This window comes from Oryctolagus cuniculus, chromosome 1 (assembly GCF_051225735.1).
Source record: "Oryctolagus cuniculus isolate XC-2025 breed Fujian yellow rabbit chromosome 1, ASM5122573v1, whole genome shotgun sequence".
Classification (NCBI taxonomy): domain Eukaryota; kingdom Metazoa; phylum Chordata; class Mammalia; order Lagomorpha; family Leporidae; genus Oryctolagus; species Oryctolagus cuniculus.
Genome location: NC_142867.1, coordinates 35,514,158 through 35,528,143, shown reverse-complemented (window position 1 = coordinate 35,528,143; position 13,986 = coordinate 35,514,158). Strand labels below are relative to the sequence as shown.

General features: G+C 45.3%; 1 protein-coding gene and 1 pseudogene across 10 annotated transcripts in view; one reads left to right on the top strand and one right to left on the bottom strand.

The window, feature by feature from the left end:
* MPPED2 (metallophosphoesterase domain containing 2) overlaps positions 1-6,232 on the bottom strand; it is a 195,735-nt gene extending 189,503 nt beyond the window's left edge. The window contains exons 1-2 of one of the 10 annotated variants that reach the window (XM_070064518.2): positions 5,896-6,232; positions 136-384 (exon numbers count right to left, since the gene is read on the bottom strand). In XM_070064518.2, the coding sequence (XP_069920619.1) occupies positions 136-263 (128 nt within the window). In that variant the 5' untranslated portion in view covers positions 264-384; positions 5,896-6,232. Of the gene's footprint in view, positions 1-135; positions 385-1,678; positions 3,758-3,823; positions 3,846-3,997; positions 4,135-5,895 lie in introns of those variants that run through there. The other 9 variants (XM_008269263.5, XM_089310106.1, XM_008269265.5 and 6 more) reach the window with 9 other exon arrangements.
* A 252-nt stretch (positions 6,233-6,484) lies between these two features.
* Positions 6,485-13,986, top strand: part of LOC103351737 (pre-rRNA 2'-O-ribose RNA methyltransferase FTSJ3-like) — a 46,748-nt pseudogene continuing 39,246 nt past the window's right edge.

Here is a 13,986-nt window from a genome sequence, read left to right as displayed (position 1 = left end):
CCTCCTGAGCTCCATTGGAAACCACAGATACCCATCTGTTCGGTAAATCGTTTACCTTTTATTCTCCCTAGCAGAAGTCATTTCTTTCTTATTTTCTCAACTGCTAATTTTTTACAGTTCATGCGTGATACTTACATATGTACATGTGGTGGCTGGAATCTGCTCTGGTTAATATTGTAGTGCGTGAATGCCTGGGTGGGGTTTGAGCTGTACTCGTCCACCGTTATGGTAACTTTGCCTTGAGAAGGAATCCCATGTGCCATCCTTCCTCTCTTTAGGCATGAGCAATTCACAACTTTCTGGAGCAGAAGATGGAAGCAGGCATGGTGCTATTCAGCCGACCTCTGAATACAAGGATCTACTCATCAATACCACTGTGCATTTCTGGAAGGAAAAGAAAAGAAAAGAAAGAAGGTTCTGAGCAATGTTAAATTTGATGTCTAGACATGAAATTAGCTCAGTAAAAACACGAATATGTGTTGCTTCCTCATAGATAGAACCGCTTCTGTCTCCCTTACATGCACTCCAGCGTGGACGTTATACTCTATATGACATTGCTCGGTGCTAGCAAATGATCTCAATGGAGTTCAAATGAAGATTTCCTCTTTAATTATAATTATGGCACTTAGCGTGAATTAGGGAAAGGGCATATCCACAGTTGCCATGGTGTCCGCTATAAATGGTTTGTGCTAGAAGTGGAGACTCTTCCAAACTGTCCCCGCTAATTGGAATGTTTGGTTTTTACAAAGTTGGTGTCAGATAACCATTTGAAATCTCAGTGTTCACACAGCCACCGAACACAATGACAAAGGTAGGTCCAAAATGCTGTACGTCTAACAGACACCTGTGCAAAACAGCAGTAAGCACATCATATGCACACAGTACACATAAATTTTTCTCTCAAAAGCAGCTGCCAAAGTACGTTATACCTGGTACACATATGCATTCATCTCTGACCAAGAACCTTATGGTAAAGGCAAATCCTGTTGCTAAATGTAGTGTATCGCTTCTCGGCCTTTTGGCTACGATCAAGTGTAAATGCAGTGCAGTTTCTTCAAGCAGCCAGGATTGTACGACCACTCTGGATGCTGCTGGAGCAGTGTGGGACACAGACGTAACATCGCCACCGCATTCTCAGTGCTGCATAATTCTCATTGTTTGTTTCTTTCTTTTTAAAATGTCCACTAGTTCTGATTCTTTCTGTAAATGTTAATTTGCTAGCTGCCTCACCAGGATGAGAAATGGATATGTCTATTTCTATGATAGGTGTGCAAGACTGAGGAAGGCAAATTCTTGTATGGAAGCTGCCGCAACTGATCAGTGTAGAAGAGGAGTAGTAAATAGCACACTCCTTGGGTAACCCTTGGGTAACCCAGTTTCTTACATGAAGCGCTCCGCATCACAATACATTTGCCATGTGCACCATTAAGCTCCAGGAATCTTAGCTGCTATCTCAAATACAAATATTTAGAAAAATAAGATTAGATTTAAATTTGGCATGAAACACCTTAAATATCGAGCAAAAGGCAGATGGCCTGCCATAGGCCATTTATTTTATTATTTTACAACCCGGGGCTTGTATAGTCCTCCATATGCTAGCTGGGCTAAGAAATTCCACTGCATTCTACTCAAATCATTGCCATCTTCATATTAGCAAATCAAGCTAAATAACATCCACCTTGCCTGTGTTCCTAACATACAGCCGGGTGGAGAGATGAATCCCTGGTGCTCTGGCATTTTAAACAAAGTGTCGCTTCGGGTTCTCTCTTCTTCCAGACTTCATGGGAGGTTTAAGTCCTTTAAGCACTAGTTGGTAGACAACCAGGCCAGTAGGATTAACTAAATTAAAATCATTCCCAGCTCCTCTGATGTAAGATATCTACAAGAACTGCTTACAAATCATAATGTGGCAGTTTTCATACCAAGTTTGCAGCTGTTTCCTTAATTTCCCCCACAATTATATTTTACTGTTATTTTGCATAACAGTAAAACACAACACCTGCTTCAAATTGCAGTCCTGTTCTAAGTACTGTAATTCTCTTTTGAGACACAAAGTACCGAGACACTACTGAAGCGCAAAACCGCATAATTGCGTGACGCTGAAAAGTAAATACAAATGAAAACATCTTCCTGTTATAGAAATGACTGTCATTAAAAAGAATGTTAGCCATCAAAGCACAGAGGGGAAAAATACACATTTTTCAGACTACGAGCGAACTTAGTGCTTGCATAAATTAGAGAATGGTATAAAAATTACTTGGCACTTCCTATGTTCCTTCCATCAATGTCTATTGTGTGAAGCACAGAACATGCAGAAGCAAAAGAAACCAAATTCATGTCTAGATCACTGTGACCTTTGAGTAACAATCTCTGCACCTGATGTCAGGAAGAATTTAAATGTTTCTGGAGCAAACTCACTCATTAAGTAAAATGTGACCGACAACTAAAGCGTATGCGCCTGATATTTAAATACCTATGCAATACGTTGTAGCAGTTGGAATGATACCATCCCAAGTTCTCCCATTGGAAGCTGAGAAGACAACAGAACTTAAAAGATGATCGCGTCACATTCGTAAGTGGTCCACTCCATGCTAAATTCAACCTGCTGACTGCTTATTCTACCAGTGAACATCTGTGCCTCTTTGCACCTCTGCCCCATCAAGACAAATACAACATCTTTTCATCAGCAAGCACAGGCCCCCATAGCTCGGAAGGGCTAAATGGGTGGCTGGCACCTCATTTGAATTCATCTTTACCATGTTCCCTTTCAAATGTTTTATCGAAACAGTGCACCTGCAGAGTCTATCTTCTTTAATCTGGAGTCCTTTGAAGAAAATGTCAGACTAAGGCACAGAGCTTCAAAACTTTCGCAGCACCTTTACACGCAAGTCGAGAAAGGCTTATTTTTTGTAAAGGCTAGGTTCACCCCCAACCCACATCTCCAAATGAACATACACTAAGCATATTAAAAACACAAACACCAAAGGAAAAAGACTTTCCCTCTCCCCCCACCCCCCAATAAACCCTAAGAGACAGGGGACAATGGGCAAAAGCACCTGTCTTAGCCTGAGAAGTTGGGAGAAGCTAGAAACGACAGGAGACACTGCCTACAACCATCTAGAAGCTCTCTGAGTTTGCCTCACAGTTAGGCAGTAAAACCTTGCAAAAGATCACACGTGGGTGCATCTCACCCTCTTCACACTTAATTCACTTTTGACACCACAATATTTCAAGAGAGCAGTACTCTTTCCTGAAATATGCATTTTCTACTTCAACACATTTGCTCTGCAGAACAAAGGAATCCAGTACAAAACCTTAAGCAACCTAAAGAGAAATCCAAGAAAGACCAACACTGCCAAACACTCATGCTGGAACCAGTTTGATTTTTCTCTTAAAGAAAAACCATGTGAGCACACTTTGCATTTCCTAGACAGCAATCACTTTCGTGTCCCTGAAACTGTACAACTGGCAATGTTCTTTCCCAGGAATCCAGTTGGAAAACCTTCTAACGTCTGCTGGCGGTGGAGGGATTACAAACGCAAGAATTAAGTAACTGTCTCCACCTCCTAGGCACCAGAAGTCCACTTTAGCAAAAGTTCCAAAGCCAGGACGCATGACCTCTCTGCCCTTGCACCGCCCAGCACAGCCTATGAGAGCGCAGCCCGCGATCGCCCCATTTAAACCACGGTGCTCATTTCGGTCGCTTGCCCCACGGAGATGGCCCGACCGACAGCAGCCTGGCGGGGCGTTTACAACTCTCCTGCTCCCTCTCCGCCGAATTTCGCTCCCTCCGCCTCCCAGCTCCAGTGCTGCCTTAACTCACGCCCCTACTCTTTGACGCTCTTCCATCCCTGCCTGTATCCGGGAGCGATGCCCACACGCCTGGCAGGCGGACCGCGGCTTCTCCCGCAGAGTTGCGGGGCGGGGATGCTGACACGACGGTCCACGTGCCTCTGTCCACCGTGGGCCCTCACGCCCTCCCTCCCTCCGCACTTACACCTGAACTCGTCTCCAGCACTGCGGACACCCGGCTGACACATTCTTCCCGAGTGGGAGGGCAAGACTTTCTTTCTCTCCCGCGCCTCGGGCAACGCGTGGAGTCTATATATGGTGGGGCGGGGGTGGGGTGGGGGACGCGGAGTTCTCTACTTTGGATTGGTTTGTTTGTTTTAAAACTAGGGTGGGCAGCTGGGGACGGGGGTCCTGCAACTACACACACATAGGCACACGCACACGCATACGCACTTGCCCTGCCCTCCCGCCCTCGGCCGGCTGGCCCTGCCACCGCTGCCCCTTCCTTCCTGGAACACCCAGCTCGCCTCACTAGCTCAGTCCCCCGCTGCCACCGCCGCCGCCTCCGCGGCGGGCACTGCCGGGCCGGGACTCCGCTGGGCGCTCGCCCTTTTTTTTTTTTTTTTTCTTTCTTTTTCTTTTTCCTTCTCACCCTCTCCCCGCAAACGCGGGGTTGATGGATGACCAGCGGTGGCCAAAGGCTCTGCCACCGCGCCATCCTAGGCTGGCCATCGCAGCCCCGAGCCCCCGACGTCGGCCTCCCGGGCGCGCTGGCATCCCGGAGCCCACAGAGCGGAGCCCGAGCCTGCCTGCTCTCTGCCCCCGAGCTGCCAGGCTTCTGCCCCGGAGCGGCGGGGGAAGGACCGCAGGGAACCCGCGAGCGCTGGAAGAGGGGATATGGAGGCCATGCCCCCCCCCCCTTTTGCTATCTTTTCTTCTGCTTAAAGTTTTGTGTTTGGTTTTTATTTCCTCCTTGACCTATTTGTGTGTATTTGTTTGCAGCACCTCAAATCAATTACGCATTTTTCATGACCTGCATTTGCACTTAATTTAGGGTTTCTTGGGGATGGGTGAATAAATGTGCAATAAATCAACCCCATTGGGACATCCCTGATTTATTTTCTCGCTGATGGATTCCAATCCCCTCTTGAACCTCCAGCAAGAAAAAAAAAAATGCCCCCTTCACCTCGTAGGCCGCAAAAAGCCGGAATCCAAAGGCTTTACAAAGATAACCTTGTTCCAGGCAAACAGCAAAGAAACTCCTGCCTCCGCAGAGAAGAAACCGGGCGGCAACGGTTACTTTTTCTGGCCGCCCGGCCCCGGCCGCAGCTCGGGTCGCCGGGTCGCTCCGCAGGCTGCGATCGCGGAGACCGGAGGCGGCAGCGGAGAGTGAGGTTGGGGCGCCGGGGATAGGGTGAGAAAAAGCCCCGTGCCGGAGCTGCGAGCGCGCGCGCGGGCGGCCCGGGGTGGCCACGGAGCGCAGCCGGAGCACAAAGCTGCGCGGCGCCTTCCCAGCCACTGCACCTGGCCTCGGGCCGCCGCGGGCACCCGGGGCTCGGGCCAACACAATGCACCCGGGCCTAGGCCGGGGCGCCTCGAACACACAACCTCGGGACTTTCTAGTAAACAGCTCGCCCGGCCCTCGTCCCCACCCCCCCATCCCCGCTGCCCGGCGTTCGCCGCTGCCTCTGGCGGGTACCCCCCTCCTTCCCTCCAAAGAAAGCCCAGCCGAGGAGGGGGCAGCGAGGTGCCGGACCCCAAGAGGTCGGGGGGCCGAGGGCTGCGGGGGAGGGGAGAAGAGAAAGCGGACAAAATGGGGAGTGGGAGGGAAGACAGCTCCGCCAAAAGAATTCGCTTTCGCTCGGGGCTGGAAAATAAGCCCTCCCCAGGTCGCGAATCCGCCGCTGGGCGAATGTCAGGGGCACCGGGGCAGCCGCGGTCCGCAGCCTCCGAGTCCCCCGCACGCGCCTCTGACAAGGCACCTCTCACCCGGGCTCCGCTTTGTGTGCGCATTTTTTTCCCTTCCTCTAGCGCTCGGCACCGGGCGCCCGGCCGCCTCCTCCCCCTCCCCCGCCCTCCGCCTCCCTTCCCGGGGCGGATTACCTTTCCCGGGCTGCGCTCCGGGTCCCGGGGATGCCTTCAGCGCCCGGCGAGCAGGCGATCCATCGCCGAGCGGCCCGAGCCGGCTGAAGGCGCGCTGGGGGCGCGCGGGGGCGGCGAGGGGCGCGGGCGGGCCAGAACCTTCGACCCCGGAGGTCCCGCCGCGGGCTGGGGCGGGGGCCGGGGGGCGCGGCGCAGAAGGGAGGCGGGGGCAGAAAGGACCCGAGCAGCCTCGATGTGGGGAGAGAGCGAGCGAGGGGGCGAGGAGAAGGGAGCGAGGGCGCGGCGAGCCGGAGGGAGCGCGAGCGGTGCAGTGACAGGGACTGCCACTGGGGTCAAAGGAGCACAGCTCCAGGAAGCAGAGCGGCCGAGGCGCCGCTCCGTGCGCGCTCCCCGGCGGGACCCCGCGCCCCTGCACGCCCCTCCTGCGCTCCTGGCCCTCTCAAGCCCCCACTGGCTCCCCGAGGCCCCCTGAGCTTCGAGAGGAGGAGGGAGCCGAGGGCGAGGCCGGCAGCCTGCTGGTGCTCCCGGGTCAAGCAGGCGGCAGAAAGCTGAGCTGCAAGTTCATCATCGAGTGTGATCGGCGAAAAAAATGATAGGGGATGCGGAGGGTGGGGGGCGGGCCACGGAGTCCCCGGAGAATGAGGGAAATGTCCCCCTAGATGGGCGGATTCTGCAGAAGGAACACCCAGGCCCCCCACCCATCGACCTGCCAGGCGCTGTCAGTGGTCCTGGCACCGCTCCAGGGCGCAGAACTCGCTGCGGGGGCAAGGGAGAGCGGCTGGGGTGCTTCGCCCAGACCTGGGAAGGCGACCCTAGGCTCCCTGCTACCTGCAGAACAGAGGTTTTCGTTTTCCTAGGGGAGAGCTGTGCTCCCTTTCCCCCAGCCTTTCAGTGCAATCCATACCCAGACACACTCTCACCTCCTCTCTGCAATGTTGTTCCGAGAAAGAAAAGGCCGACCCAGCCGATGCTGTCTTTCACCTCCATGAAATAAGGCAGGTTCAGGATAGGAAGGTGAGCCGAGGCCAAGACTCTTTAATTGTTTCATTTATTTATTTTTTTGTTTTGTTTTTGTACACATTTTCCCCCAAAAGACACACACTTCAAAAACATTGAAAGAATCAAAGTTAGTCTGCATGTCACTGCTCCTTTGGAAAATAGAAGAATCGCATGCAAACAACATCAGGATGGGGAAAGCCGCTGTGAGGCTGGAAGAGGGAAAACAAGGGAGCCGAGGCTTTTGGAAAACTTGGTTGGCAGGGCTGCGTGTGAAGAATGAGATGGCTCTTGTGATGTTATGCCATTGTCAGAGCTGAAGGATTTGGAGGCACCCGGATCTAATTTCTATCTAGGAGTCAGACTTAGGGCTCTAGGCACTCTCCAGAGGGAAATCCAATGTGTGTGTGTGTGTGTGCACGCGCGCGCGCGCCCATGCACCAGGAGAGAAAAGTGTGCTAAGTGTACTATGTGACAACTGACCAGACAGCCTGGCTGAAATTATATCCCCTAAAAATATAAAAGGAGCATTTCCAACTGGTCTGTGGCCCTCTCTGCTGAAACTAATTGGTTTCCCGGGTCTGGGGAGGAAGGGAAAGAGGCTGGTAGGAGCCCCTATAAAAAAAGATCAAACGGAATTCACTAGAAAATATTTCCCTTTTACAATGGGCTTTCCTGGCACTTGAATGTTAAGTAACCCATCTCTTAGGACTGGACTGAAATGAAGGGGAAGTAGTCTTCCTAATGTATTTATTTCATTGTGCACTGTGCCCAGAGTGTTCGTACTTGTCAAATATACTGGACTCTACAGGATGGGGCCTTTCCTTGCCCAAGACAGATCGCAGCAAGCCTGGATGTTAAAGGATGCCAAAGGTGGGGTGAAGGAGCACTTTCGTATTTTGTTTTCTTTTGTTTTCCAGCCCAGGAGCGAGCGCTGACAGCAGTCAGGTTTTTGAAGATAAGCTTGGTTTTGTTTTCCTCGCCCTCTGTGGTAGCAGTACACTGCTCTTACCTAAATTCTTTGAGTTTTTACATTGGTTTGCACTGATTTATTTAGTAGCCCCTCCAAATCATCACTAGACAAATAATTTCTGTGATTTTCTTTCTTTAAAAAGCAAACTGGTAAGCAGTCAAAACAGCACAACTAGTTTGAACATGGTTTTGAATCTAATATGTGCACATAGTGAATAATAATGCATTCTACTTTACTGGCACATTTTACAGGGTATTTGGTGGCATACAATATCAAGTTGGTGATCCTTTACCAAGTTGATGAAAATTCACATACCATTTTACTGACAGGAGAAAATGTGGTAAAAAGGCTTAAAATCATACAGTGTAGTGCAGAAAAAGTCAAATCCTACTGTGTCCCTTGCTGATAGATCAGTTATCCAGTGGTGACCAAGCTGGATTTGTGTTATAAATTTTTATTTCCATTAGGCTACTAAAATGAAAAGCAGAGGATTGTAAGTGAATTTAAATAGTAAATCAGTTATATAAACTCACTTTTTAAATAATTCTCATTACACGGATTTGAACATATTGCATTTTGTTAAATTGTATTCTCCACAAACACAGCTACCTACATTAAATCCTACTTTTTAATGATTGGCTGTGAACTGTCCCTTCATATTATCTTCGAAATATTGCCTTAGTATATCAAATTTTAAATGCTATTAATTGGAACTATTTTTTTTTTATTTTAGGTGAGTGATTTTTAATACTTTTATTGTTTATCATGGGTAAGACAAGAAAGACAAACATCAAACTGTGAGTTCATGATTGGCTTCAAACAAATGATGCAATTGTTTTCCTTTAATGGAATTAAAACTGGGCCCTTTCTCCAGTGATTTTGTTAAAGGAGCTGGCAAATATGCTTCCTGCTAGCCCACTGAAACACCTTTTAAAATGTGTTTTCAGAATCCATTGTGGAAGAAACTGCGAAAGAGGGGTGGGGGACATCTTTGTGGAAGCCTGGAACGTGAATGATGCTTGCCTTGGAAGCGCGATATTTTATTTGGAGTTGGCTTTCATTTGCCATATGAGAACAGACTTTCCCACATTTCAAGGACATGAGTACAGCTTAAAATTTCGTTCAATCCTTGTGGTTCTTCTTCTTCTTCAAAAAAAAATCATTGAAGTTACTGCATTCCATTCAATAATTTCATTGAAATTATGGACACCAATCTAATTCTAGGAATGAATAGCTCTTTTACCTTTTTAAAGTTGTGGATATTTTTATTATTTCCAGAAAAGGCTAAGATGTACATTATCAGAAATCATAGCTTCTTAATAGAACTATTATTATGATGCCATTTGGAAAAACCTCTGAGTCAATCAACTATTTTTTTATTCTAAATTTCCACAGTTCTTCTTCTTCTTCTTTTTTTTTTTTACTTATTTCAAATATTTTCATCATAAACTCCTGCCCATATGGAAGAATTATGTCCTCTACGTTGTGTTTTTCTTCTTTCCATGCTATGCACATAGTAGAAACTTGGAAATATTTGCGAAGGGGCTCTATGGGTCAGTGAATGAGAAAGTAAGGAAGAGAACACATGGGTGACTGAGGCAAATCCACGCCAAAGCTCCATTGAAGGAAGTGATGTCATGAGGCCAGCCTTGGAGGGGAAGAGCTAAGGACTTCCCATGGAGTTCTAAGACAGCACATTTTAAAGGGTTTGTAAATGTCCGTAGGAACATAAAATAATACATAAGGCTTTTCAAAACTTAATTTTCTCATAGAGAAACTGACATTATGTACCATGCCCATTTAAGGGTATTCTTCTTTTAAAATTCAGTAGAATGTTAAAATGGACACTAAGAAAAATTTGTGACTAAGAATTTGCCAAGATGGTATATATCAAGATATATTCTCAAAAGAAACGTATGTGACTAATCTGATCTTTGGCAGATCGTTTTTGAAGTTCTCAGAACAAACATATAAATAACGTGGGTGTTTTTCCTTTGTATTTGAAGTTTCCTTTTGGTTAGCCAATAAAAATGTTTATGGCTAAAAAAAGATTCAGAAAATACTAGAACAGAAGAAATTTTGTTTCATAAAATAGATTTTATAGTCAATTGACTTAGAAAGGCTAAATTTAACCAGTTCTTCTGGAAACAAATAATAAGCATAGAGGGCATAGAAATCTTAAAATTTTGCACTGATTCTTACCATATTTACTAGTCAATATCTAACCTATGTCATTGAATCAAAGTGTTATGTATGCAATAATTGATTTTAAAAATCTGAATAAGAAATGAAACATAGATTAGTGTGCTTTTAGTTTTAATGTCCATCCAAACAGGCTTATATGATCTTTGTTATCAACTAACATTTTCTAAGTCTTTCCCTATGTCATGGTCCCAACTTTGGAAAAGTAAAATTTAGGGTAACTGGGATAGGCTTGTCATGGAGGAAGAGATGGTTCTCGTTGAAATAAATGCCACAGTAATCTCTCTTGAACTATGGTAAAGAAAAGCAATGGAGGGGAGAGAGTGTTTCAAGTTTAATAATTCAATTTGACAAGCTAGCAAAAGATATGTCAATATTTTGAGAGTGCAATCTATAATGTTATTTTCTTTCTCAGCAAAAATAAATAAATGAATGGATACATTTGTTTAAAACTGAGTTGGAGAGACCAGTAGAATACAAATTGTTCTTTATAATTAATGCCATGATTTGATTACCCTATATTTATTTATTTGAAAAGTGGGAGTGCAGGGGCCAGCGCTGTGGTACAACGGGTTAACCCCCTGGCCTGAAGCACTGACATCCCATATGGGCACCAGTTTGAGACCCGGCTGCTCCACTTCTGATCCAGCTCTTTGCTATGACCTGGAAGGTGGCCCAAGTCCTTGGGTCCTTCCACCCGCATGGGAGACCTGGAAGAAGCTCCTGGCTCCTGACTTCAGATAGGTGCAGCTCTGGCCATTGTGGCCAGTTGGGGAGTGAACCAGCGGATGAAAGACCTCTCTCTGTCTCTGTCTCTGTCTGTCTCTCTCTCTCTGTGCCTCTCTCTCTCTGTGTAACTCTGACTTTCAAATAAAATAAATTAATTAATTAATCAATAAAGAAAAGAAAAGTGGGGGTGGGAGGAGAAAGAGTGGAGAGATAGAGAGACCTATCTTCACCGGTTCACTCCAAAATGATCCCAGGGTTCAGGACTGGATAAGGTTGAATCCAGGATCCTGGAACTCAATCTGGATCTTTCACAGGGAAGACGAAAGCACAGTTCTTAAGCCATTACCTGCTGCCTGCCAAGGTGTTCATTACCAGGAAACTGAACTGGAAATAGAGTGGGGACTTGAACTCAGATGCTCTGATGTGGGATGCAGGTGTCCCAAGTGGTGACTTAACTGCTGTGTCAAAATGCCTACCCCAACAAGTATTGTTAAGCTCCACTGTGTGTCAAACACAGTTATTCAACCACACCAATGGTCTCATAATGTAAAAAGTAGGGCACTCTTCCTCCTACTATGAGTATATGACACTATTTTGGTCAATGAGAGACCACATATACTACAGTGGTCACATAAGATGACATCTCCTGGTGACTTTGTGGCTGTCTTAGTCTATATAAGTACATTCTCTCATGTGCCAACAGCACATTTCTCAGAACACATCCTCACTGTTAAGCGATGTAGAGCTGAATATAATCTCATAGGGATGGGGAGAAACTGACTTAAAACCATCACACAACTAAATGCATAGTATAACTGTGAAAAGGAGAGGCATCTGGTGCAAAGAAAACAGGAAAAAGGGAGACCTCTTCTCTGAGGCTCAGTGAAGGTTTCTGGGGTGGAGGAAAGGAATTTAAAGGTGTCATCAGAAGAATAAAAGCCACTTTGATCGGATACTGAGAACGAAGACTTGGTGCGAGAGGAGTCTGGAACTGATCTGGAATTGTGGACTGAGGCCAGAACTGTAGGGCCATGCCAAAGACACTTGAAGGTCACAGCTAAGAGCTTGTTCAAGGTGTTTGAGTTTATCCTGAGAGCCATTAGAAGCTATTTAAAGATCTTAAATAGAAAGTGTGGAATGCTGAGATTAGTGCTCTGAAAAGGTCCCTCTCCTCCCCAAATCTGAGAATGGATTTGGAGATCTAGAGTGAACACAGGGAGGCCACCCAGGAGCTACTAGAATCATTGGGTTGGAGGTGATGGTAGCCTTTACCAGGAGACTTTTGGAGGGGAAGATGAGCCTTGGACAGATATGAATGGACTTGAGATTTGAATAAATTTTACATAAAAAAAGACTACCAGATTCTTAAAATACTGGCTGAAGACCCTGTTAGTGCCCAGCCAGAAAGGGTGACAACCATACATACCTAATGACTTTCTTACCTCATCTCCTCTTCACACTCACACGCCAGTGGTCCTGTGTCCCTGTCATCTCCATTCTCTGATATACATCTCTTTTCAGAAAAAACTGCAGCACTAAGCACAACACTGGTATGAAATATCAATAACCTAACTTTCTTCTAATTCTCAGATCCTAAAATTTCATCCATTCCATATCCCACACCTATTTTTGGCCCACATATGGAATGCAGGAGGTAAATGATGTCCTGCTTTCCTTTGAAGTGTTTAGGAGCTACCTCAGTTCCATGACTTTCCCTATTCCCTTATACTTGACATTCCACACAATGTTTTAAGGAATTCCTAACAAGTTTTATTATTATTGAGATATTTAAAGAATCACATGTACTTTTGAGGAAACGCATAGGCATTAACTGCAAGTACGACCATTCTCTCGGTACTGGAATTGTTCCGTGTTTTCTATCAGCCTTGAAGCGTCCACTGTATGGATCATGTTCCAGTTGCTTGCTTCCTTACTGATGTAAATGAAGTCACTATGGCCATGTTTAGCAACTCAGACTGCCCTGAAAAGACGCAAAGCTAATATAACAGATATTTTAGGACTAATGGAATTACAAAAACTCTACTCCTTTCTTGGCTTTTCTACATCTTGAAATTTCCATTGGTTTCTTCTTTTCTTGTAATTCCTTAGAATAATCATCTATAAACAAAGCAAAATCTGCACACATGAGAACATTTGAGTAGGGCATATGCTTTCACCCTGTATATATAATGCAAGGATGGTAGCTTAAAAGAAAAAAAAAAAAAACACAGTACTATAACAAAATCCCTATTTCATCCTTAGGACAGAAAAAAACTTAAATTTTTTCCTTTTAAAAAGTACTCTATTGATTGCTTCGTGAAAAACTGGAAAATACAAACAATATACAGAAAATACAGCAAAAAGAAAAAAATTAGAAACCAGATGTAATACCAATGCTCCCAAATATCCCTTGTTATTAGTTTCTTATGTAATTTTCAGTGAAATATACTTTGCAAAAATTGAATAAAAATGAGAGTGCAGACAGCAGAGCAGTATTTGAATCCAATCTCTGCTTATAACTACTCGTGTGACCTTGGAAAAGTTGCTTAAGTCCCCTGTGTCTTGGTTTCCTTCTTCATAAAAAAGAGATAATAAAAATACCCATTTTATAGAGTTCATGTGAGGATTACTGTTACTTTAAAAATTTTTTATTTTCATTTATTTGAAAGGCAGAATGACAGAAAAAGAGAGAGAGAGAGAAATAGAGGGAGAAAGAGAAAGAAAGCCAGGCCAAAGATAGGAGCCTGAAATTCCATCCTGGTCTCCCACGTGGGTGGCACAGACTCAAGTACTTGAGCCATCACCCACTGCCTACTAGAAGGTTGGATCAGAAATGGAGGCGGGACTTAAATCCAAGGCACTCTGATATGGGATGCAAGCATACCACAAAACATACCCCCCGAATTATATTTTTAAAGAGCTTGGAATAATGCCTGATACATAACAAGAAGTTATTACAGTTTTATTATCTACTTTTAAATATTTTAGTACAAAATTCATACATAGTCAATGTAAATAAATACGGAAGTATGTTAAGAAGAAAAATTTCTTCCTTTCTCCCTCATATCCCATCACCTACATAGCCTTTTTCACCTGAATAAAACCCTGTCTATGCCTTTCTCTGTTATTAAATGTATTTCTATGACTCTAGAAGTGCTTTGAGTGTTGTTAAGTTCACAATAGCCAACAAT